We start from the raw sequence: 25,996 nt of genomic DNA, 5'->3' as shown, positions 1-25,996 counted from the left end.
TCCCCCCGCATTCCAGGCATTGCTCGCGGCCCCGCCCCGCCCGCAGGCCCCGCCCCCGAGGCCCCGCCCCCTCGGCCCTTAAAGGGGCCGGCATCGCCCCCTCGGCCGCCGGCCCCGCCCCACCCGCCCCTCCCGGCCGGGCAGCGCCGCCATGGCGCTGGAATTGGAGCCGTCCGCGGCTCCCTTGAGCTCTTTCCTGAGGGACTTCCCGGCGCCGCTGGGCCCGGGGGAGCCGCTGCCGTGGAGCTCCGCGGGGAGCGGCGCCCTGAGCAGGGCCGAGGTGCCGGGCGCGCTGGCCGAGCGAGCGAGGAGCCTCCTGGGCAGCAGGTGAGGGGGCGGCGGGGCAGCGCGGCCGGCCGGGCTCCGCGGGGGCGCCGCTGCGGCCGCAGTGAGGGAGCGGGGCCGCCCCGGCAGCGGGGCCGCGGCAGGTGCAGGCGCGGGAGGCGCTTCCTCCTGGCGGGGAGGCCGGGGCGGGGGAGAGCCCTCCGCGACTCCGGGGAGCTGGGGGTTTGCAGATTTGTTTGTTGGTAGTCCCGCTTCTAAGTTACTTCTGGTCACTGTTAATGGGATGCTTCTAATCAGGCCTTAGGCCTTCGGCCCCGTGCCTTCATGGTACTGTTTGTGTGTGCTTTTCAAAAGCGCTCCTCTCCCACTCTCGCTGCGGATTCGGTTACATGCCGCAATTAGCGGGATCGGCGATCCCTGTGGTGGAGAGCCAAGAGCGTGAATTCAGGGCCCTCAGGGCCCCTCTGTGGGTCAGCTGGGAAGTCTGACAGGGAAGGAGCCCGTGAGGAGCTGCCAGGATGCTCAGCTCCCCAGCCCTCCCCAGGGGGACAGGCTTGTGTGGGTTTCTCAAGCTGGTGTTTTAAGAAAACTTCAGGAGTGTGGTCACACCACTGCTGGAACACACAGTGCTCGTCTGGGATGCTTCTGTCACCCCCTGACTGCATCCTTCTTACAACCTTCATCCTGAATAGTTTAGACTTCCCAAGAACAGGTTATTTCCCACCAGTTTCTTTCTCCTGATACTCCACTCTCTTACTGCACTTCGGCTGTAGGGCCTGTGCACTCCAGCTGTTACAAAGTTCCTACCACAATCTGCTTCACTGGCCTGCTTTTAAGGGTCAAGAACAGGAATTGTGGATGGCCTAAAATAACAGGGGTAGTGATCAGACTGTGCTGTGGTACCGGGGTTCTGGTTTGCTGTATGCTGAATGTCAGCTGGTTACTAGAGGAATTTGGTAGATAGTAAATATGGTTTGGATTACTTCCCTTTTTAACTGCCATCTTTGTGAACACCCAATAGATTTTGTTGTTGTTGTTGAAAGTGTATAGGTGATTTTTAGATATTTAAATTGTCTGGGAAATTTGCCTTAAAAATCATGTTTCTCCTACATATTACAGAGATGATTATGGACGTAGTATCATGCACTCAAATGGTGTGCCTAAATCTGAAGATGAGAAATGCATACCAAAGAAATACAATTTCTTAGTCTGTAGTTTAAAAAGGCCCAGATAATCATTGCATTATTTAGTTGTTTTGACTAAACTGCTCTTGAACAAAACACAGCTGTTGCATTCCACAGTGAGATTGCAAATTCATCACGTGCATTGAATCTTTGAACTCTGTGGAGCAAGAGTGGTTCTGGGTGAATGCTTTAAAGAACAGAGTAATGCCAGTCTTGAACAAATACTTATCACATGGCACCCACTCTGCCACGTGGGCCAGGCTGATGTTCTCTACAAATGGTTTAGAGAGGAAGGTATGAGGCTGTAGAGTTATGGCATGTGTTACTCAAACTTCAGTGCTTTAAAAATCAATATTGCTGAGCTGCATATTTGCTGACTTTCTGTTGTTTGTATTGGGCACGGTAACAAGTGGAAACAGAAGAGGAATGGTGGTTTTGCAATGCTTTCACCTCACCTGTCACTCCTGGTGTTTACACGGAGAGGAGCCTGCCAGTGTCTGAAGCTTCATTTTTCACATACCTGCCCTGCAGCCAGTTCTGGCTCCACAGCCTCTCTTGTGGAGCTGCCCAAGTCCTGAGCTGGCAATTAAAAAAAAAAAAAAAAAGAAAGGGAAAGAGAGCTAAAGAAAGTAAAGCAGAATTGAAGTGCAGCAATCTACTTACTAATTTTTCTTTTCACAAAATGTTTGTGAAAAACAGAAATAGATAAGAAAAGTGTTTTTATGAGTTCTCATGGCTGGCTGCAAGCAGCTCTGTGTTTGGATGTAATGTAGTGTACTTGAAGTGTGAAATGTAGGGATCCCTGCAGAATTATAGCTCAGTTTTGGGCTCCTATGACAAAGAGAAACCTCATCTTGCAATTGCAAAAAAGCTGCATTTTCCTGTTGGGTAAGCTAAGTTCTTGCATGTGGGGAAAAAGACTGAGACAGCCCAAGGCCAAGACAGGAATCTTGTGTTTTGAAATTGCAGGCCTTCTTCTTATAATCCCTGTAATTAGGAACTAAAACTGAAGTCTCTGATTGTGTGAGAAATTGCCAACATTACATTTTTTTCTCCATGTTTGTTACTGTGGATCAATTAAAAATGCAGCTTTGAAGGCTAAATAAATTTTCCTGTTGATGTGAATCCTCAATAAAATAGATGAGGCAACAGTAAGGAAATAAGAGAAAGAAGGATGTTAAAGACTTTAAATGGGAAAATAAAGCTGAGGACCAACATTAGAAGACACTTAAATGTTTGTGTAAAAGTTGTTGAAGATACAGAAGGGTGCCAGATTAGTGATTGTGCAGGAGGTCACTGGAGCTGAGTTCCAGTGATCTGCAGGCTCAGTGAAAAACACACCCCCTCAAATACCACTCTGCTGTTCTACACAGGTTTAACACTATGAAGGTGTTGTTGGATGTACCTTGCTGACTTCTGGCATTGTTGCTTGATCTCTATTTCCAGAGTGTGAGTTTTCTCTAACACTCCAGCATCACAATGTGTTTTACATGGTGATAGTACTGCTGAAGGATTTCTCTGTAGATTGAAGTGTTATAGGGACTCAAGTTTGATGCTCAGTTCTGCTTTTCATTTCTGTGTTGTCAGGTACTTCATTCACACGTGCACAGATGTTTGGGTCATGCCCAGAAGGGCCCAAGCCCATCAAGGTCCATAGCAAATAAAGACCCAGCAATATCCTTGGCTCATGAGACACCATATGGTGATGTTTAGCTTGTTCTTCCAGTTGCTTGGAGGCCCAAACCTTTGTGCCTTTGCAATGAAGAACGTTCTTCCTCCACCACTGATCAGGATTTCTATTGAGAAGTGAATGGGACAAGAAATAAGTTTGGTTTGGTCCAACAAGGAGTTTTTGACTGCTGTTGTTTCTCCAAGGCTGCATACATCCTTTTACATGGAAGCAGCTGGATACATCAGGTTAATCCCTGAATGACCTAATCTACAATGAATTATTTTAATAAATTTCTGCAAATGCAGCTACTGTAAGGAAATACCAGCTAAAACAGCAAATCATTTTGCTCTCTGGCAGGCCTTGCCCCTGAATCATTAATCTGGTGAAGCTCTGCAGATATTTCTACTTTGAATAGTTCATTTAAATCAATTGAACTGCCTGCTGCTAACTGCAGCTAAATACATATATAACATTCTGAAGAATCAGAGCCGGCTTAAGTAGTCTTGTTTTGCAGAATTTTAATTAACATACACTTTTGGGTAACAGCAGTGCTCTCATAGCCTATGAAAATAGGGGAATGTGAATGAAGTGGCCATTAGTTACTTCCCAAGCTTTAAAAATTAACCTGAAATATTCCTGACTTTCACTGCAACAGAACATGGGATGAAATCAGACCCCTAAATATAGAAATTTCGTCTTCCCCTTGATAGGAGCTGAAACTTGTATGGCCATCCTGTGACATATCCAGAGAACAATGTGAAATTCCTGCAGCCTTCCTGTTGGAGGAGATTTACTACAATAACAGTTGAGAGACTTGGATTTCCTGTTTTGTCCCCCCCAAGTGATCTGCTGTTGCCTCAGCATCCTGTTTTGTGTCTTTGTGCTTTACACTGTAGTGATCACACCAAGGTGTGGCCCTGGTATCTTTATTTCCAGTATTCCCTTCTTGTAGAGTAGTTAATTCAACAACTCTCTATTTTGATGTTTTAATGTGATTTAAGTATGAGGAGAGGGAAAAGAAAATCTTACCTTACTTCAGAGTTCCCACTCTGTTCTTAAAACGTTCTTGTCTCTTCCTCTGTGTAAACTACTTTCTACTGTGACCTCTGCTTTTAATAAATTCTCTTATTCCTAATTTGAACAATTTGATGTAATGCATTGGTACTTCTCCTTGCTTGGGAACGTATTTTGCATATTTTGCTCTCATAACCTGTGTGAAACACCCTTTCTGTTGTTGTTTCAGGCTAAGTGCTCAATTTTGAAACATGTTTAGGGTTTAATTGAAAAGTGGCTTTTGTGGAATTAAGCCTCTCCTGTTCTGCTGTGGGCTTTTTCTTCCTGCTGAGAATGAAATGGAAGTAGCAGGTGACTCTTCATTGCATGTTTTGTATAGAAACTGTTCAGTAATGACTGAAGGACCTGAACAGATGGATTCTGCATTTTAAAGCTGCTGCTTCTGGTAGTTTCATAAGAAAAGCTGGAAAAAAACAGCTTCATGTAACCATAAGAAATGCAAAATCTATGTGTGGTATTGTTTATGTATTTGTTTTGATTCCCTCTTGTTCATCTCATTTAATGACCTGATGTCATTAGCACAAGGAACAGCTTCCTGTGCATTGTAGAATGTCAGATGTTCTCTCCTTAATGGATATATATTTGTACTTTGCTGGCCACCATCACCCTGGGAACTCTGGGTACTGTTCTATTAAAAGCTAATGCTTAAAGCTGCTTGAGTGGAAACATTCTGTAGTTGATTATAAGAATAAAAAGAGAAAGGGAAATAAAAGTAGCAGATTGGGGAGAAAATACTGAATACAAACAGCTTTTGTTTATGAGGAAACTTGTGACCTGCTATTATTTTGGCAGTGTGAGAGGATCTTTCACTTGCTGGAGAACTGCTGGCATTTGCAGATCTGCACTAAACCCACTGCTGATAGAGCCGTAACATGCTAGAAACACACCCTGAGCCTGCAGTGGCAGAGTGTGATCTGCTGCTGCTGCAGAGCCCATGGAGCAAAAAAGGGCACATCTTCCCTCAGACGTGAGGAAGCTGCAGCTGACTTCTCCTAGAGCTTGTGCTTTCACATGTAGCACTTCTCTCTCCCCAGCATGTGTGTATGCACAGCCTGAAAGGAAAAGAGGATTATACCCTGGTGCTCTGGCCTGCAGTACAGCTGCTGCCTTGTTGCCATGACTTTGGTAATATCTAGAAACAAAATCATGTCACTTTTTTTTTGATCTGGACAATAAGTGATCAATACTTGGCCAAGACAGTTGGTAATCTGTTGTGCTTTATTTCCTGACAGTGCTCAGGGAGAATGTGTGTATTTGGCGTGAGGAGAATATGAACTCTTTTGCTTGCAAAATAGGTAAATAAAAATGCAGAAGGCTTTGTGTTTGGCATGTCCTGGAGAGGCTGTGTACCACCCTCCAAGGTGACACAGAACTCATTCTTCTGCTCCCAGTGCTGAGCAGCAGCTTTTTGGGTCTGCTCTCTACTGTACTGCTTGGAGTCCTCAAAGCCACTGTAAGCTGGGCATGGGCCACTGCAGGAGGTCTGTCAGCTGTTTTCAGCTTTTTGTAAAAAGTGTAGTTGTAGCTCAGGCTCTGCCCAAGGTGTAGTAGTCTAACCTTTGATGCTCTGGATGCTTCCCTCTCACTCAAAAAACTGCTGGAGACTTCTGAATGTACCCTCTCAAACGGGAGGGGGAGAGATGGGAACATCTTTGAGCTGGTGACTCGTTTGCAACACTTGCTGCAAGTGTACTGGGGATTTAATGACTTAAATAATAACAAGTAAGAAGTTACCGTACTGGGTTTCTGCTTCCCAAAAGAACATGTATGTATTTTGGTTTTTTTCTTTCTGAAGTCTGGTACTAAAAGGGTCAGTAATAATCTTAGAATTGACCTGCTATATGTAATTACACTGTGGCTGTGGTGGTGTGACAGCTGGTCTTTTGAAATGAAATAAAATAGATAACTAAATTGTATTGCAGAAGAGAAACAAGGTGAACAAGAGAAGTAAGTTCTGTTCTGTAATTTATGCCAAATGTAAAGTATGCAAAATATCAGAATTGCATTCTACTTCCATGTGTAACTTTATTTTGGCCCACAGGTGTGTGTATCAGCAGGAACTTTGCATAGCTCCTTTTACCAGTACTGTGTGTGTCCAGTCGTCCAGAATCTTTCAAGGAGGAGGAGGGTGTATAAATTTAAGTGTCATCTTTATTAGCAGAAGTGTTGCTTTACTCTTTAACTTCCCTCTTTTATCTGTACTCAGGTTTTTGAAAGGAGTTTTGTATTTTACTGTGAGTGGCTGGAGGACACGAGCTCCATGCTCCAGCCACTGCTGATCTGACTTCAGCTGCTGGTGAAGCTACGATGTCTCGTCTGCACTGTTACAACATGCTTTAATTCTTTTAAAATATTTTTATTGTGGTCAAAACACACCTTTTACGTTAGCAAAGAAATAGCCTGCAGCAAAGAAATTCAAAGTCTGTTTACTACTAGCCTGTGTGTGCTGAGGCTGAGTGTTTAATGTTGCGTGTCAGAGAAATAGAGCTGATGTTTCTTCTAAGATTCCCCTAAAGTAGCATCCTGTGCGTGTGACACACCCCACCAGCGTTCCTCTTCTTCCCAATACAGTTGGTTTTCCACTTAGGAAACAGCTATAGTGTTCCTTCTGATTCATGAGATTAAATTATGCTTGGTTCAACTCATCACCAGGGTGTCTTGGGCTTCTTTGAAAGGAAGATTTTAACAATAAGTGACATTCTTCTTTGCTTACAGGGAAGGTTTGGAGTCTGCAATGGTAATTGCAGTGGGTTACTTTTGCACTGGTTGCCATAGGTACTGTGGCTGTTTCCGGATACTCTCCAGCCAAGTGAGACCTTGTAGCTCTCAACTGAAGAAGGAGTTCTTGCTCTTTTTTAATGACACTTTTTGTTAACTCTTAAAGTCTGTGATTTAGAAGGTGAACTTAGAACTAGTAAACATTGAACCTGAATGAAAGATGCCATTCCTTGGAGCTCCATTTACTTGCGCTCAAGTCTTGCCAATACAGTAATGCTATAATAAAGAGTTAATGAAGTAATCACAAATATGTTCTGTTCAGAACTGAGTTTGAACTGCATAGGTTGGGTAATTTTTTATACTTTTATCTTTTTTCAGTGTGTCAGAATCAATTGTTTGATGTTGTTGCTGTCTGCATAACAAAAAAAAATCACCCCACTTTCTTAAATTTGCAGAACTATGGAGGGGGAGGAAATACATAGGAAGCAAAGCTGAATAAAGCATATCAGTACTGAGGAATCACTGAATTTCCCTTTTAGGAACTGGGTGGCAACTGGAAAAAGTTGAAGGAGGTGACATAATTTGTAAATTTTTTTCTTTGTTGCAGGCTTCCTGTAAGTAGAGGTTTGTGTAGAACTTGTGCATTATAACAGTAGATTTCCTTATGTTTAAGCTGCTTTTTTGGTCACAGTTCAGCAATCCTGGACTCTGGAAAGCAGAAATGTGCGAAGTTTAAAATCAAAGTTTTAAGCCCTCTTCTAATGCTGTGCTGGGATCCCTGGCTAGATTTGATTTTTTTCCTCCAACATAGCAGAGAAATTCTGAAGCTGTGGCTCTCACTGTGCAGCTAAACACATTGCTGTTTTCTTAATGTTTCTTGTCTCTGTTCTTGGAGCTGAAACGTGCTTTGACTAAAGTTTCTGACTTTCGGCAGTGTCAACAACACATCTGACATTGTTTGTGGGGCTTATATTTTCATAGCCCTTTCTTTTTTCTTACGTGAGCAACAACAGGAAGAAGGGATTTTGGAGGGCAGGGGGTGCTGTATCTGTTTTGGATGTATTTCTTGCCTGACCTTTTAAAAGGTTGTCTGTCAGTGTCAGAGTCATTATAAGCAGGCATTGTTACTTTAACTGAGCTAGGAAAGGAACTGACTCCCCTAAACATATCAGCCTTAAAAAAGAAATAAAAAGCCACATTCTGTTTTCCCTTGATGTGACATGACTGCAGCTAGCACTGAAAGGGCTGCAAACACATTGCCATCTATTTGAAGTACCGAAATAACTCATTAAATTGGGCCGTCACTGCCACAGAATGTGTGGCATAAAGCAGGCCTGTGTTGGAGCCTGCTGACTGACACAATGCTTTCTGTTTGCTGCCATGGGAGGTACTCATACACGCCTGTGAGGATGTGACAAGGCCCTCTTTCAGGAGCACAATGGCAAAATGCATTTCAGCTTGTTGTCACTGGCATCTAAAACCCCGCGGTCTTCCCCTCCCTGCCCTTCTGTACACACAAACCACTCATTGCTGAGCAACATCACAGACCAGTTGTGTTCCACCATTTCATGCTCCCCAGCAAACCAGTTTTATGCAGAGCTTTCTAAATGTTTCCTGGGAAAACAAAGTCTTGTCCTTGACTTGCTGTAGGTGCCTTAATGTGGTATTTGCTTTGGCTGTGTAATTCAATACCTTGTGGGAATCAAACGCTCCATGAACAATGGATAAAGTGGCTTTTTATGGATGTTGATGCTTATTCTTCATTGTGCTCATAGAAAATGGCTGGAGCATGTGCACTGTAGCTGTTAGTGCTTGCCATGAGACTATAGTGAATATAGGAGTTATTTTATAATAGCCTGCTATTGGAATTGGATGGGACTTATTTGTTTACAATTCAGAAACATTGTAACAAGTGTGTGCTTCTTATAACTCATGTGGTTTGAATGAAGCATTACATGAGGAGACAGTGAGCAGATCATGTAGCATTGTTGTCTTCTGGATGCCTACCTAAAAGCTTCAACTAAATCACAAGTCTTGGAGTCTCTTCTCATCCTAGTCCCCAGTCTCAACTCTCTGCATCTTTTACCTGGGTGGTTTCTTTTGAAAACTTGCAGTCAGAATAAACTGAATGATAAGGCCTATAGGTTAGCATTAAGCATGACTTTTCTTGTGAAGAGAAGCAGAGTTCCAAGTAACTTTTTTAGAGATTTGCATCTACCACAATGCTGAGATCTTGGTACTGGCTGTGGTGAGATTGTTGACTGTAAGCAAGAAATACTGTGTAGTGAGTAGAAACAAAATGTGTATGTTCAGAGGCTGGAATTGAAGGTAGCAGTTCCCATCTGAGAGCTCAAGAGAAAGAGGTACCATCTGCGACTGGGGTGTGAGGCAACAGTTTGAAAATATGATTCATACGCTTCTTCCTCTTTACATTCTTGAGAAAGCAGTTGTCTAACTGAGGATCTTACTAAAGATTTGTGTGAATAAATATTGAACATATGGTTTGCTCTACTCGTTTACTAATGAAGTTTGTATTATTGTGTGTAATGGTTTCTAAGTCTGAGGTCACCAACCATACACTGAGAGGTTGTAGCTCAGTTTAAACTAATGCAGTCTGTTTTGCTTTCCCTTCCTTTTCTTACCAGCAGAGATATTTCACCACTTCTTGCAGCATCATTGATCCATGCTGCAGTTGATGAAGTTCTCCAAACAGACTTGACTGAATTTAAGCTGCAAAATGTGGAAACAGAGGGAGAAGGAGATGAGGAAAGGTTCACCTGTAAGTATACATCTTCCGTCTGTGGTTTTCCCAGAGGCTGTTTTTCAGAAGACTTCAGCATTTTGAAATGTTTCCCAGATTTATTTGGTTAGGCTGCCTGGCAAGCAGCAGTGCAAGGAACTTCATTTGCTTTTGCTGTGCATCTGTAGGATGAAAGGAAGCTGTGCTAGTTTTGTGGGCAACATGCAAACACAGTGTCTGGAGCCCTGACTGATCCTGTGGATTGCCTTTCTGAAAGGGAAGAGTGTGTCTTTTCCCTTCAGTAGAGTGACCTCAGCTAATTACTCCTGTGTTTTAACTTTGACATCACCACAGTTGTTGTACAGCCAGACCAACATCTTCATCCATATAAACCGTCTTGCTTTTGTCTTGGCAACCAGCTTCTGGCTCCTCCACATCTTGAACATCCTAAAACTCCCGATCTTTCTATTGGAGAAGTTGTTCTATGGTCGTGATCTTTATCGATGATTTTTCTTCCCATTGTCCCCTATAAAGGTGGGATGCTGAGAGAAGAACAGCCTTGCATGAGTCTTTACCTGATGCCTGTGTTTTCTCCTGAGTGAGCTGGAGAGAGAACAAACCTTGGTGACTGAGTACTGGGTTTGTGCCTTGTGTAACAGATGGTCCTGCTGCATTTACGTGCTGAAGTGTTTAACATTAGACTTCACCAAACCTTCAGTCCCAGTGCCAAGAATTTAAATGGAGCAGGATGCAGGGAGAGTAGAAGATAAAAATGAAGAACCAGTCTATGCTGTAAGAGGATGGCTTGAAAGACAGTTCAGTGTGTCCTGAACAGGGCAGTGCAATGGCCAGGATATGACACTTCCCAGAAGCCTCTTTCAGCATTCATGTCCAAGTCTGAAACAGCAGGAGGGGGAACTCAGTTAATTAAGTCATGCTGCACCCTGGTTATGTCATCCCTCTCCTTAATGCCTGTGGCCTTCACTCACTGCAGCTAACGTGGCCTAGGGCAGGATTCTGCATGGAGGGGGAGCTGGCAAATATGAGTTCAGTGTGCCCAGGTCACTGCAGCCTCTCCAGGAAAGTCAGAAGCAGCATATTGTAACTCACCTGGGATAATTACGTGGGTTTGTACAAAGCAGCTGGAAACTGTTATCAGAGCATCCTGCAGTGACTGTGCTGCAGACTCTTCATTGACTCACAAGTAATTATCTTGGAGGTGAACTATAGCAGTAATACAAGACATGAACTGCTATACATCTGTGAGCCTAGGATTTTAACCTGTAATTCTGTGTCTTATGTAAATCTTGGACCCACGAACCAAAATGAACCTTATCTGAATAATAAAGAAGTAATGTTTAGAAACAAGAAGTAATGAACAACTTGATAGGACATGGTGTTTTCTTGGTTACAAGCACCTGATGTCTCTGGTTACTGTATATTGGGGACATTTGTGGAATATTCATGCTGCTGTTTTACTCTGATAGGCCATAAAGGTAGGACTGGCATCTACTTTTAAGATAGTGCAGGAAAAGTTGGAAAATGCTTGGATGAGTTTAGTGTTGAACTAGTTCACATTGTCTCTCACTATTCCTTGTTGACAAATGCCCCAGAGCCCTCCCTTTTCTGATGGTTGAAACCCTCTTTAATTTCTGTTTTACATATTCCTGTCTGTTTTTTGTTTGTTCTTGTGCCACCATTGCTGTTTAGATCAAATCTCTGTTGGCAATTAATTCCTCTATCAAACAGCATGGAAATCTGCTCATTGTTCAGGTACTTGTGTTGCCTGACCTCAGCAAGGAACAGCTACTTTAAAGGTGTTCATTTTTCTGCACCCTTGGACTGTATTTGTTTTCCTCTATCTTGTAATTGCTCTTTCATCACTTTAACTGTACAACTAAAAGGAAAGCTGTTCCTCGTGCTTCAGCACAGCATGGACTCTCTTCCTGCACTGCAGTAATAAATCTGCCAAAAAAAGCATTCTTGGAATGAAAGAGAAGTGATTATATAAAAGCACTGGGGGGGTGCACGTGTGAGTGTCACTGTTTGTGGTACACTGCAGAAGCATTTCTGCTCTTAAGATACTAAATTCTTTGTCAGATTTCACAAGCTTAATATTTAAACAGCAATATGTGTCTTCTGGTCAGTATTAGTGTAGACATTTACAAATATGTAAATTAACAGCTGTAGGCAAGGCTGTCTGAGATACTGTCCTATTTAGTTATTTTGTGTATGGGATGATTTAATATTTAAAGGTTTTTACAGCTTACCCATTAACACCTACATATTAAGCAAATCAAAATTGGTTAGTATGTAGTGGCTCATAATCAACGATGTATGTTTAAATTTAAGCTTTCAGTTCTCCAGATACGTCTCTCCAGAGATGCATCTGAAGCTGACCATCCACTGTTGCTGAGGAAAAACAAAAACAAAACGCTTCAGGAGTTATAAAAAGGAATTCTGAGGAAGCTTTTAGTGTTAGCAGGATAAAATAGATATAGGAAAGCTAGTTCATGCACTGCAGTTCTTTAGAATATATGCTAGTGACCAGCAAATTATTTTTGCTCTATAAATGTTCCTTTCAGTGCATTTTGAAGTTAGTTGATTTATCATTGAAGCAGGTTTCTTACTCAAATAACAAAACTTTCAGTTGTTACTTGTTTGGAGGGACACTGTGTTGCAAAGCTAGACACAATGACAAGCACCAAGCCATTCAGTCTGATGAACAATTTTGGATTAATTGATCTTTGGGATCTATCCAGAAAAGGATTTGAGTGTCTGGCTGGAGCTTTTCACGCTATGCCCAATGGGTGTTTACAGTTCTGCTCTGTAATGACAAAGCTGGAGAGCAGCGGAAGTGTTCTGTCCCTACAGCTCCTACAACCACGAGTGTTTAAAAAGATAAAGATAACAGCTTAAAATTCTAATCTGTTCAGCTCAACTATGAGTTGAGCCATTGACCTCAGCAAACACTTTCAGACTTCCTTGTTATTTCAGTGGAAATGGTTCAGTAGGACATAACCTGACCCAAAGCCAGGCCACTGCCTTTTCAACCCTTGTGTCCAAAACAACAACAGTCTCATCTTGAAGGTTTTCCTGCCCACTTGATGATTCCCTTTTATTTTTCAGTATGTACAAACTCCTACCACTATATCTCACTAATTTTACTTCTATAATAATAATATTGGCTAATATACTAGACTGATTTTTTTTGGTCTTTGTTAGGATTTTTGTAATGTAATCACGTTCTTCATAAACCTCTATTTTGAAAAAGAGCTAGCAAATAAAGAAGCTCCTGTTATCCTCAATGTTACACTGTTTTCCGTTGCAACTTTCTCTCCACGTTATTCTCAGGACCTCATTTTAATTCTTGCGGAGCCTGTAAAGGCAGGTGCTGGATGTGTGTATGCAGCTGTAGGGGAAGAGACTTGAAGGAAAGACAGGCCAAAAGATGGGCTAGTAGGGAAGTGGGACACAGCAGTGACTGTTTTGTCTCTGTGCTGGCAGTGCTGGATGCAGAGTCGTTGCAGCGCTGCTTTTTTAACAAGCTGTGGGACGTGTGCTCCGAGTGGCAGAAGCAGCTGCCGCCGCTGCGGCCCCTGGCGCGTTTCCTGCTGGTGTCCATCCACGCCATCCGCAACGCGCGGCGCAAGATGGAGGATCGCCACGTGCTGCTCCCCGAGTTCAACCAGCTCTTCGGGCTCTCTGTAAGTGTGCACACAGCAGGGGAGGCTGCCTGGGCAGCTGTGCAACACTGCTGTAAGCGCAGGGCCCTGCTGATGGATAATCTGTGAATTTGTTGCCATAAGTTATTTATCATGTCTGCGCTGGAGCAAGGATGTAGTGACTCAGATTGCTGGGGGCCAGTTACTGCCCTGATGGAGTAATGCAGGGAGGATCTTGTGACTTTGGGATTCATGTCATAAGTTATTATATGGGAAGATGGGAAGTTCACCTAGTGTTATGTTGCTGGAGCTACAATTCTTTTGTGATTGACACAACTTATATACGGATTGAGAGCAGCCCTGAGGAGCAGGACTTGGGGGTGTTTGTTGATGAGAAGCTCAATGTGACCCAGTGATGTGTGCCTGAAGCCCAGAAAGCCAAACATGCCCTGGGCCGAATCAAAAGCAGTGAGGGCAGCAGGGTGAGGGAGGGGAACCTGCCCCTCTGCCCTGCTCTGGTGAGACTCCACCTGTAGAGCTGTGTCCAGCTCTGGGACTCGCTACATAAAAATGAGATGAACCTGCTGGAGCAAGTCCAGAGGAGGCCACAAAGATAATGAGAGGACTGGAGCACCTCTGTTGTGAAGACAGGCTGAGAGCTGAAGTTGTTCAGCCTGGAGAAGAGAAGGCTCTTGGGACACCTTATAGCAGCTTTCAGTGCTTAAAGGGGCCACAAGAGAGGGGCTTGGAGCAACCTGTCTAGTGGAAGGTGTCCCTTCCCATGGCAGAGGGACTGGAATTAGATGGTCTGTGAGGTCCCTTCCAACCCATTACAAACCATTCTGGGATCTGGAGAGCTGCAATTGTACAAGTGCCAGTTCATGAAACTGCCAGAGGACTCCATAACCTGCTGCTTCAATGTCCGGTTATTTTTAAAGACATTAAGTGACTAACAGCAAATAAAGAAAAGCAGTTAGCCTGCCAAGTACCCATTTTATCCATTTTGTATATGTGTAAATGGAATTAAATTGCAATTTATATGGAAGAAAGCTCAGAATAAGGAATTTTTGCTTGTTGGTACCAGTCTGGGAGTTATTTTGGTTTCAAATATGAATGTCTTCCTCTCTCTCCCTCCCTGCAAAAGGATGACGTGGACCGCGCGTACTTTGCGGTGTTCGATGGCCACGGTGGAGTGGATGCTGCCAATTACTCAGCAACCCACTTACATGTAAATGTTGGGTTACATGAAGAGATTGTTACAAATCCAGCTGAGGCCTTGAAATGCTCTTTCCAGAAGACAGATGAAATGTTTCTTTTCAAAGCCAAAAGAGAGGTGAGTGGGTAGAGATTAATTCCATTGTATTTAAATAACACTGAGAACTGTTGGACAACGTGGTATTATCCAGAAAATTCTGACAGTACAGTTTATTTGAATCACTGGCTTATTTATGAAATTATGCTACATTTAAAGGTTTTCTTTGATGAAATTATTTCTTATTTTGAGGCAAGCCAGTGCTTGGGAGTTCAAGATGAGTAATTGAAAAGAAGTGCTAAAGTGATTTAAATGATTCTGACATCTCAATTATTTGAGAGAACACTGGTGCCTCTTTGTCTAAACCAGACAGCCTCTAGATATTCTGTTGTCCTACATCTTACCTGGAAAAGAGATTTCTTTCTTTCTGATAATATGGTCACTATCTTTCTGTTTCTTGTCCTACCATTAGTGTCACTGGTGATTGTAAGTGAAAAATGTGTTCTATGATTTAAATCAGATGCCTCAGTTCATTAAACCTATTGATTATACTTTGAATTAAGTTGGTACAATGGACATTTTTTTTCAAATATACATTACACTGTTTGAGAGCTCTTATAGCAGTACTGTGGAAGTACTCACTGTCAAGGTCTTAATTTCTGTCAATGAGGTATGAAAGAAGGACCAGCATTTCATAAGGTCTGACACTCTTTACAGGGAATCTAGGACAGTTAGATGTTTTTCCTTTGTTGACATTCTCATTTAAATACCCAAGGATAAGGAGATCTGTGAGGAGCAAGATATGCTAGTGGTAGAGTGGAGAATATGAAAGGGATTGGAGGGATGTGTTTGTTTGGTAAATGTTCATTCTACTAAATTCAGATCCTCTTGCTTTTCTGCATGTCTGTTTTAAATAACAGAGCTCTTAGTCTCCTAGATCAATTTTGGAATTAATAACAAGAGAGGGAAGAACATAAGAGACAGTATTAATCATATGTATATTAGAAATGAAGTTTATAAGTAGTTTATTTCAAGTCTCTTCACTATCTTGTACCTTTTTTCAAGTACCTGAATTAGGATTAGCAGGTCTAATCTACTGCATTTAGTGTGATTAAACCTAAATTTTCAGTATTGTCAAATATCCTAGTAAGGCTTGTTGAATATTCACCTGACACACCTTTGGTTTTCCTTCTGTAGAAGCTGCGGAGTGGCACAACAGGTGTGTGTGCACTGATTGTAGGGAACAAACTACACATAGCATGGCTGGGGGACTCTCAGGTGATGCTGGTGCAGCAAGGGAAAGCTGTGACATTAATGGAACCTCACAAGCCAGAAAGAGAAGTAAGTCTGACTTGTTTTTTCCTCTTAAGTGTGTGATGTCAGATTCTCTCCTGAAACGTTTTGGAGTCAAGCCTTTGTAAGTGTTTGTAAACTTTACATAATTGCATATACTATATATTGGGATGCATGGAATTAACAATTTTTGTGGTTTGCATCCACTCCTGTGTCTTGTCAAGGTGATCCTTACACCTTACCTGGTTGGAAGTGCTAGTGAACGGTGCTGATAGTCCTGACTTCAGCTCCTGCTCAGACTATTCAAAATTTGCAGTAATTAAAGACTTTCACAGGATTTTTGTGTGTGAATTTAAATCTTCCTTTTACTAAACTATTTTGTAATTTGAGATTAATAGCAATTTAAAGTGTTAGCATAATGCAAAACTTTAATTATATGCAGTACTGTCATTGAAAAGCTAATGCTAATCTACTGGCCTAACTGGCTTAAAGTGTATTGCATTTCCTATCTATTTTAAATAGCTAGATATTTTATTCCATGAAATTGGATGGGGACTTTGCAAGTTTAGCAGGCATTGCATGACCCTTTGCCTTCACTGCATGAACATTTGTAATAACTGAGTAGTTAAAGGAGTATCAGTGCAAAAACTGTTGTTACTTAGCTTAGTTATCATGTATTTCATTCTGAACATTTATGTATTCACCCAATTGCTGTATGGAATGGGAAGAAGTGGCAGGAAAATTTACTCATCCATATAGGAAAGCATATAACAATACAAAAACTTGAGAATTCTGCTTTTTTTGGACAAGCCATGGCAGGGATGGAAAGCAGTGATTTGTTTTGAGTACTCCTATGTGCATGTTTCTGTGCTAGATTCTGATATGTGTTTGCTATATTTGTTGTAGAAATGCAGAAGCTGGAGGAGCAAACAAAATGTATTGCACTGTTTTTCAGGATGAGAGAGCAAGGATTGAGACTTTAGGTGGCTGTGTAACCTACATGGACTGCTGGAGAGTTAATGGTACCTTGGCTGTTTCCAGAGCAATTGGTGAGATAAACCATCAGAATCAGTTAACTCTGGATGGAATTTGAAACACACCACCTGAGACTCTGTATTTACTGTGAATGGTGGCTTGTTCAGCATCAAACAAATAGTAAACTACTTACTGCCTTTCCCATAAGGCAAGGACTTACATGGCTTGCAGCTTATTGGTTACATCATCTTACATCAGCTTACTGTTTTTACCATGAGCATAAAATGTTGTTTTATATTACATACTAGCCATGATAGTCCTGGTTTTTTTTCTACGACTAAGATTTTGCTTCCTATAAATACCTGAAAGTACTGTAATGTTTTACAGTAGTTGAAGAAATATGCAGCATTTAATTTGTGTAAGTGGTGGAAGCAATAAATGTTTGTCTAGCCTTTTTTATGTGCTTGAATGTCTGAATTGTGAGGGGCTTGTGTCCACTTTAATATGAATTTATCTTTCTCCTGACTGTGGATCTTTCTGCTTAAGGTCAAATCCCTACATTCTCCTTCAATATCCAGCAATTTAGGACATTTTAATTGTAGCATTCTCAGTCTTATTAAACAAGCTCACTTTGCTAACTGCCAGTTAGCAACTGGGCTAAACAGTAGGTAAATGTAATGTATGAGTGGGAGCAGATTAGTATGGAATTTTTATTATGCTATTTGGATCAGTAGTGGCCTATGTTTGGTAAGAATGTCCATACAAAACTGATAAACTATATACAATGAGCAGATTCTTAGGGGATTTTGATGTATATCTGGATAGCTGAGAGAAATCTTATTTTCATGGCATTCTGAAGGCTGTACAGGAGGCACACCTGCAAAATGAAGGCCTGACTATCTCCCTGCACAAATATGTTTCTGAGAGAAAAAACTTCAGAATAAATTCCTTATTTTCCCTGCAAATCTAGGAGAGCATAAATTAAAGCAACTCCTTAGAAGCCCACTGGATTTAGGTAGGTTCCAAGCATCATTAAAGAAACAAGTCTTTTGTGCTTATTCCGTGGCTTTTGATTACTCTCATCCTGCATCAGGAACGTGATCTGGCTGTCCTTGAGGATGGTAAAAGGAAATAGTGGGTAAAGCAATACATGCTTACATCTGAAGTAATAAAGCCTTTGCTTTGTTTGTTTGTCTCAGGTGACATCTGCCAGAAGCCCTACGTCTCTGGTGATGCAGATGGAGATTCCTTTGAGCTGACTGGCTCAGAAGATTACCTGCTCCTTGCCTGTGATGGATTCTTTGATGCCATCAAGCCCCATGAGGTTGTAGACTTGGTCCTGGATCATTTGATGCAGACCAAAGGAGTGGGGCTCAAAGCAGCAGAGAGACTGGTGGCTGCTGCCAAGGAAAATGGATCCAGTGACAACATCACTGTTCTGGTGGTGTTCTTGAGGGATCCTCAGGACATCCTGGCAGACTGCCTCAGAGACTCTAAGAACCCTAGGGCTGATGATGATGTTCAGAGCTCACCTTTTAACTTCCTCAGCTGCGAGGCAGCAGCCACACAGTGACAGAATCTGTTTAGTCCAGAATGTTCGAGTAAGTTGATGTAAGGAACTGTTTTCCACTGAAGAAGCCTCTAATACAGTGGGCAAAATGTGTCAGGAAAAAAGACAAATGGATGAGCATGGAACAGAAAGGCAAGATGCCTTTTACTGAGTTCCCATTTGTCTTTTCCTTCTCCCTTTTTTTCCCCTTCCCCTCAAAAATCCCTGAGCAGACATGGAGATTTGTACAGCTATTTTGTCTCTGGGAGCAGACACTGAAGTGTGTCCCAGGGCTGTTGGTCATTTCCCTCTGTCCTGGAAGTGGTAAGAAACCATAACAGGTATAAGCTAATGGATGACAATATGCATTTCATGAATTCTGAGTGAAAATTTAAATTAGTGCTTAAAAAGAGCACTGTATGTTGTATTAACTGTGATGTTACTTTGGAAGGTGGAGGGGAGAAGCTGTCCCCACTGCAGAAAAGCTTCCAGTGTGTGTTCTGAAGGAACAGGCTCGGAGTGCAGGGACTGGCTGACACCAGGGTGCTGTGTAAGGTGCTTTTGGTTTGTGCCTAAGATACTACAAGAATGATGTGGCCTCTTTATTCAAACAGAAACATTCAGCATTTTTGTGTATGGAGAGGAGAAAATAAAACTGGATGCTCCAGAAAAGCAGGAAAACTAGTTAGAAATATCCCAGGGAGAATGATAGAAAGTCATCTGCTTTCTGGGATGCTCTGGTTTATAAACTGGAATCTGATTTTTAACTGCACTGGATTATTTCTCCCTAACAAACATGCCTATTGGCTATTTGGCAACTTGAAAAGACCCCTCTTGTAGTATTTGAGAGAGATTTTTACAGTTTGTGTGCTTAAGCAGGTAAATGTGCTCTTCCTGCCACTATTTTGTGTACTATAACAAAGGAGAAATTTATTTTTATTGTACGTGTTTATTTGTTAATTTTCTGAACTTTACATTTGGAGGAATGTTTTGCAGTGTTACTTTATTTTGTTGTGGTTTTTATTTAAACTGGAATTTTAAAGTGGCTCTGTCTTTATTATCTGGTGTAAAAAAAAAAAAAAAAAAAACTGACTACCCTCAAGTGCCTTAAATATTTCACCCAAGGATTTCTGGCTGCCTATCACAGTCTGGTGAGCCAGTTCCTAATTTTTAAAATGTGACTTTTTATTTTCATTGATGCACTTAAATGTTTCAGTTTGTGAATTATTGTCCTGGTAACTGGGTTTCAAGAAAACATCTCTTTCATTGTTGCCAAATCTGGTGGTTTGTAGTAAAAGCTTCACTGTGACTTACTCCCCTTTGCAGAAAGCTCTAGAGATTTAATCATAAAGTAACAATCTGAGTAATTATTTCATTTAAAAAGTAACTTCTGACCTTTACCAGAAAAGTTAGTAGCACAAATTAGAAATTGTTTAGTAACAATTTTTTTCGTAATGGAAGGTTAATTTGGCCACACTTCTTGAACCTTTTGGGTCTGGAAAACTTTCTAAGAAACCGTGAAGCTCAGAGGATGAGAGAATTGTAATGTATATGTGAGGATGTTGCTCAACAGCTCCATTCATGACAAGCTAGAGCCTGTGGTTGTTTTGTCTTGCCTGGCTAGCAGGACTCAACAAGATCTGAAGGCTCAATGGTAAATTTGTTATTAATTTCAGTGTCTAAACAAAAAGTGCTTTGCATCTGGCAGCAAGATTGTATGCCACATTTAGAAACACATGTCGTTGCAATATGTCAGTGCTGTTGGTTAAAATATGGTGAGCATTAATGTTGCTTGGGGAGGAAGTTTAGGTAGAAGAGCTGGAATGGCTCAGAGGAAGAACAGAGCACTGTCTATGTCCACAATCTCTGGATCCTTCACTGATGTGGGATGGTGCAGTGGCCCAAGATTTTTGCTGGAATTACTGTGGATGATCCTGCAGTTTTTAATGTAGGAACTCCTCAGTGACCTCCTCTGTCACCACATAGCAGCTCAGACAGCAACTCCCTGGTTTTGCCACAGGAGCTTTTCTGCTGAGAAGGTTGTAAGCAGTTTCCCTCCCTACATTTTGGTGTCTTAAAATATATGGGGGAGGATTTCCCTTGAAGCAGCCTGGTGGGGTGGGCATCAATGTTTGTAGTGAACCTTCTGTTAAGGAAGCCCTTAGGCTTGTTCAGTAATCTCCTTAGATTTATCAACTCCTCTGTCTTTGATTTCTAACCAGATACTCAATTCCATGCTAAATCTTGATAACCACTAGTGCCTCTTGGTGTGTTAGAAATAGTTCTGTTATTAATATAGCAGGAATCATGCAGAATTGTTTGATTTGACTGCAATCTGAGGGTTATCAGGAGAGGGGAAAATAATTGTATTTATGAAGGGAGGTGTGAAATGTTGGTAAATTCATGGCATGGTTCGGTTTCTGAAATTTGCCAAAGTTCCTCAAAGGTGAGGGGGACTGAACAAGCCAGACTTTTGTAATGGTTTTTGTTCTCAGCCTTTTCTGGGCAGATTTGCATTACAGAGGAAAGAAAGTCTTAAGTCTTTTGATGGATGCTTGCAGCTATGTGAGAATATCCCATTTTTGTTTCAAATCTGGTAATTTCTGTTTTATGGGAGCTAAGTGAAGTGGGCCTTTAGATAGGTGTCTGTAGCAATCATAAAATCTAGTTCTCAAGCAATGCTCTAGGGAAGAAATTCTGCATTCTTAGAAGCTGTTCCCTTACATTTACATTCATTCTGACTGACACAGTGCTTCATTTCTTTGAGATGTAAATGGATAGGAACAGTCTTTGAGACCTCCTAGAGATTACAGCCTGGATTAAAAGTATTTCTGTCATTTCCAGAGACTTTTTACTAGCTTTAAAAAGTCTGGTCAGGTCAACAGAAATTGTAATGGGTCAAAAAAGGCAGCTTGTATCCCATCACTAGAATAAGTAAATTCAAATGTATCATCTACAGGAAAATCCCAAATATGGTTTGGGGAAAAGCTGTAGAAAGTAGATGAAGGATTAAAGACAAATGTTCAATAATTTTCATGTCTTACTAGACTCCCAGTGAATGTCTGCTGCTGCATTTTAGCATTCAGCAGAAGAGAAATTGCTCTTTAAAGGAGCCTGAATTTCTAAAACAGAGCACACTTCAATTCTTTTGTTGTTTGACTGGAAACTCGCTTCAGTTGTTCTGCTTAGTAGGTATCCAACATCTCTTTTGCTTATGGATACTTCATGCTTCTACCTTCCCTTCCTTTCCCTTCCAACACCTAAGACAGTGACTATTCTGGGTTTGACAGAGACAAGATTAAAATTTTACAAATAACATTTGCTGGGGGGGCTCATTTTGGCTTTTTTTTTTCTGAGAATACATACGATAGAAATGCAGGAAAAATTTTAGAATAGAGGGAAATTAAGTAAAATCCACCCTCTGAGTGATGGAGGAGTGAAAGAGAGAGACAGGAATGCATTTAAGTATTATTAATGCCTATTTTAAAAAGGAAGTGGGCTGGAAAATAGAGCTACAAATGTCAGTTCTTTAGAGTGAAATACCAGTGCCTGAAAGAATTAGAAACACACCCATTAAAAAGGCAGAGCTCAGCTGTGGTGACTCTGTCTTCAAACAGCCAAAGAAGGAATAGCACTGGAAGTGTCTAAGGTGACTTGATGTGACCCCTGAGCACTACCTTAGGATTTTTCCAAACACCCTCCCATGTAAAGCAGTGCTAAGAGGGAGCCCCCAGCCTCTGCCGTTCCTGGTCACTGTGCCAGTGCTGCCGTGAGTGAGTGTGGAGTGTGTTAATGAGTGGAGGGGATGGTGAGCCCAGGATGAGTAATTGGGCACTGAGTGGTTACAGCAGTGCTGGCAGCAGAGCACTGTTAATCACAGTGATGACTTTAATAGCATTTAATAGACACTTATCTCAATTCAAAGTCAGACATGATGCTGCTCTTTTAAAAAGCATTTCCAGTGCCATTAACCTTCTGTCATGAGAAGCCACTAAAATTTCCACTTTTTGTTGCATATTGGGAAAAGTGCTTCTCTTGCTTTCTAAATTCTGGAGATAAGTTGGCTGTCTGCACTGGAAAACCTGTGTTCAGTTGATAGTTTAAATCAGTTCTTTGGGGTTGAAGCTTCCCTCCCAGGCAAAAAAAAACCTCAAAAAACCAACACCGAAAAACTAACCTGAAGACTTTAAAAACTGACCTAAAAAAGGTGTTTCCAAAATAAGTGGCTAAGAACTTGTGCAATGCCATTTACAAATACCATTTACAAAAAAGGTAACCAGCAAATACCCTCAAATAAAGGGCTTAGGCACTAAAGTCTAAGTTAATACTCCAGCTCTACTCTTAGTGCAAGTTTGAGTCTGTCAGTTAAATTGTGTGTATTCTTGTGGATGCAGGCACTGAATGTGCAGCACCAGCCATTGTCTGTTTCTAGTCTTATAGTACTGAAGGATTGAGCAAATGCTTTAGGGAGAAGGTGGGGGGATGTTAGCCACAACAGAGCAGATTGCAGATGATTCATGTATAATTTAGCTCTGGTTAAGCCTGAATTAAATTTCCTTGCTTAGTTCTATTACTGTCCCTTTTGCAATTGGACCTGTGCCTTCAGACAGATTTATGCTAGAGAAAATGGTCTGTTCCCCCTTTTTTGGGGAACAAACCCTGCTGATGAACAAAATGCCTCCCAGGAAGAATTGGAGAAGGAGAAAAATGGGTTTTCAAATGAATGCAAAACTTCCCAATCTACATGGGGTTATGTACTCTCCCTAAACACAAATTTACAGCAGGTCTGGTTGCACTTGAGTAGTGCTGGAAGACAGGGGGGTTTCTGCCAAGCTCATCACAACCTCTCAGACAGCAGCAAAACCAAGAGGCTGGTCCTCTCTGTGTTACTAAATTGAGCCACTGAACCAGCCAGCCCTGTGGAGTATTTGTTTTGCAGCATTGACAGCTCTTCAGAGCTAAGCCAGACACTTCCTGCATGTGTTTTGGTTGGGCTTAATATATTTCTTGGATTTTATTTAATTTAAAGCTATTTTTATTTATATAAGTCATGTCAGCTGAGAGGTAAACAAATGGAGACTTGAAGGAGTGACTGCACATCTGAACATGTATCTGTCATAGATACTTGTTAAAATAATGCCTTAAAATGACAGATAACCTTATCTCTGCATGGAACAGGAAACCAAAATCTTCCAAAGAATCACTTAAACCTTTATTTTGGTGTGACCCATCAGACCTGAACACTCACAAGCTGTTCAGTGTTCCTGGTTCAATGTGTGCTCCAAGCTGTGCACCCTGCTGCTGGTGCACACAAAAATAAACAAGGGACAGCTGTGTTGGCCACAGAAAATTTAGCAAGATACAGCTTTTGTTAAACAGAAGAGGACAAAATCAATAAGAAAAGAAATGTTTTCAAGCTTCTTGGAATGCAAACAATGGAATAAAAAAAAAGGCAGCCTAGAAGAGTTGGCAGTGTTGGCTAAAAACCACTGTTTCAAGCAAATAAATTTGGCTGCTTCGTAATGTCGGTTTTATTTTGATAACAAACTCCTCTCAGTCAGAGTTTTATGTCTTATTATGTGCTTTTTAGTTGAAGAGACAAGATACATTCAGTTCCTTAGAAAGTTAAATATATCTGGGCTTTGTGACTAGCTGGGTTCTGATCATTGAATTTTCTCTCAACTATTAAGCCTAATTACTAATTTTCATGTATTATATGTATTTCCATATATTGATATATATCAAATACTGAAGTTATTACTGATTACATGATTCTGAATTTCCATGCACAGGAATGTCATTGGTCCTTCCTGATCTGGTGAATCACTCCTTGATGTTATTTATCCCTTTTGAGGCAATATATTATGCAGGTAAAAGGTTTGTTGCTTTGGCAAATGGAGCTGGAATGTGTGTGACCATCATTCCTGCCAGGAACTATTTATCCTTTTATCTAAGCAATGATGCTTCTTTTTGGATGTCCGAGGATAAAGAGATAATAGCTAGGAAACCAGAGTGATCCTATGGGGACTTTCTCAGGGCAATAAAATTACTTCCTTTTTCTTTTTTTTTTTTTTTTTGGTGCCCTTTATAACTTTGTGAAAAGGCATTCAGCTGAATATTGCATGACTAATGCTGCTTCTTGCCTGATTTTTCCACTTTTTTTCCTCTTCTGTGTGTTTAGTAATAGCAAGATACTTGATTTATTTGGGGTCAAAACTTTATACTGACAAAAAAAAAAAGCCAGTATAAAGTTTTTAACTCTAAGTTCATTTAACTTAATGACTTTGATTACTTTTAACTTCCTCTTCTGAAAGTCAGTTCTGCTGTGTCCTCCCTATTTTCTTCCCAATTTTCTTTTTCTCTCTTTTATATCTTTTTACATTGTCACCCTCCCTCTCCCTCCCCAAAATACTGCTTTTTAGGCTGTAAAATCTGTTGGCTTTTAAGTCAGTTTAGTTGCCACTTTGTAATTTTCATTTCATCTGTGTCCATAGTGAATTTGGTCCAATCTTTGGAGGCCTACAACACCAAGAGTATAAAAAGAACCATGTCAGCTAGGAAGAGACTACAATAACTGTTGCTTTGGCATGGACCAGTATTGGATATGTAAGAAGAAAATCCTGTTATTTGTATCTTACTCCATAGGAATGCTTAAGCTTATTTCAGGTAACAATAGCTTTCACCTGATTACAGGACTTCAGAAATGTTCTTGTCTCTGTCTTTCCTTATTCCTGCAGATTGTTTGTGTTTTCAAACATTTGCACTGTGGAGAGTGGGGGAAAAGCTTTCTGCCTTGCTTCCCCTCCCCAGCTCTCTGTCCTGCCCCAGCTGGCTGAGCAGTCAGGGTGGGAGCAGCAGCACAGCCCGAGGCTCAGCGACCTCTCAGTCAGTGCCATTCTTCAGGGTCTGCCCTGTATTGTAACGCCAGTCCCATGCTTGAGGAGTGCTAAGTGGGACCTCTGTAACTACTCCTGCTGACTTAAAAATATATCTTCTTATCAGTATTAAAACAGTACAGGAGCAGAGCTGTTGCTTTAGGCACGTTTCTTGCCACTGTATTGGCTGATGAACCTTGAACGAAACTAAGAGGGCCAGTGACTTTGAAATAGGAGAGTTGTTAGCCAAGTTTGTAGAATTGTAGTCCTTATTTATTTTATATGCTAATCTGCACTTGTGACCCTGAGCAGAAAAGCTGCAGTACAGCAGGTTTTATAAGCTGTGGCTTAACCAGTTATCTAGTCTCTTGAAACTCTCATTTAAGTTAACTGGTTTTAAGCACAGGTCAAAAACCTGTTGTCATTGATCATTAAATGCTATGCATATTGTACATTCATTTACATGGATTGTTCTAATAGTGCTCGTGTGTATTATGCTACATTACCATATTTTTTTATATATGTATGTATTGCATGAGGTTTAATTGTTGGAATTTTTTTGTACTGTCACTTTTGTATTCACACAGTGCCTCATGTATCTATTTGCATATTGCAAGAAGTTGTTTCAAAAAGTGATTGGAAACAGGTGAGGATAAGAACTTGCCACTGTAGGATCTGATGGTTCTGAAGTATTAATAAAGTGATTCAAAGCCC

At 41.2% G+C, this 25,996-nt stretch overlaps 1 protein-coding gene across 2 annotated transcripts; it reads left to right on the top strand.

Annotated features, from left to right (window-relative positions):
• Nucleotides 1-130: 130 nt before the first annotated feature.
• PPM1F (protein phosphatase, Mg2+/Mn2+ dependent 1F) lies at nt 131-25,996 on the top strand. 2 transcript variants are annotated; one of them, XM_033076078.1, is made up of 7 exons: nt 131-327; nt 9,582-9,712; nt 13,181-13,380; nt 14,483-14,671; nt 15,788-15,931; nt 16,839-16,932; nt 18,058-25,996. In XM_033076078.1, exons 1-7 carry the CDS (start codon nt 152-154, stop codon nt 18,429-18,431), a joined length of 1,308 nt encoding a protein of 435 aa, XP_032931969.1. In that variant the 5' UTR covers nt 131-151; the 3' UTR covers nt 18,432-25,996. The 2 variants fall into 2 exon arrangements, with proteins under 2 accessions (XP_032931969.1, XP_032931968.1); XM_033076077.2 differs by having other exon boundaries at nt 9,579-9,712.

The sequence above is a fragment of the Catharus ustulatus genome, chromosome 18, assembly GCF_009819885.2.
Source record: "Catharus ustulatus isolate bCatUst1 chromosome 18, bCatUst1.pri.v2, whole genome shotgun sequence".
Lineage (NCBI taxonomy): Eukaryota > Metazoa > Chordata > Aves > Passeriformes > Turdidae > Catharus > Catharus ustulatus.
The sequence above is the reverse complement of the archived record's forward strand: the minus strand, read 5'-3'. Positions and strand labels throughout refer to the sequence as shown.

What these genes read in the sequence shown, in the direction of transcription:
- PPM1F (XM_033076077.2), top strand. Translation starts at nt 152, where the DNA reads ATGGCGCTGGAATTGGAGCCGTCCGCGGCTCCCTTGAGCTCTTTCCTG. An exon ending in ACCAGCTCTTCGGGCTCTCT is followed by an intron (nt 13,381 to 14,482) that starts GTAAGTGTGCAC and finishes TCCCTGCAAAAG; the next exon opens with GATGACGTGGACCGCGCGTA. An exon ending in TTTTCAAAGCCAAAAGAGAG is followed by an intron (nt 14,672 to 15,787) that starts GTGAGTGGGTAG and finishes TTCCTTCTGTAG; the next exon opens with AAGCTGCGGAGTGGCACAAC.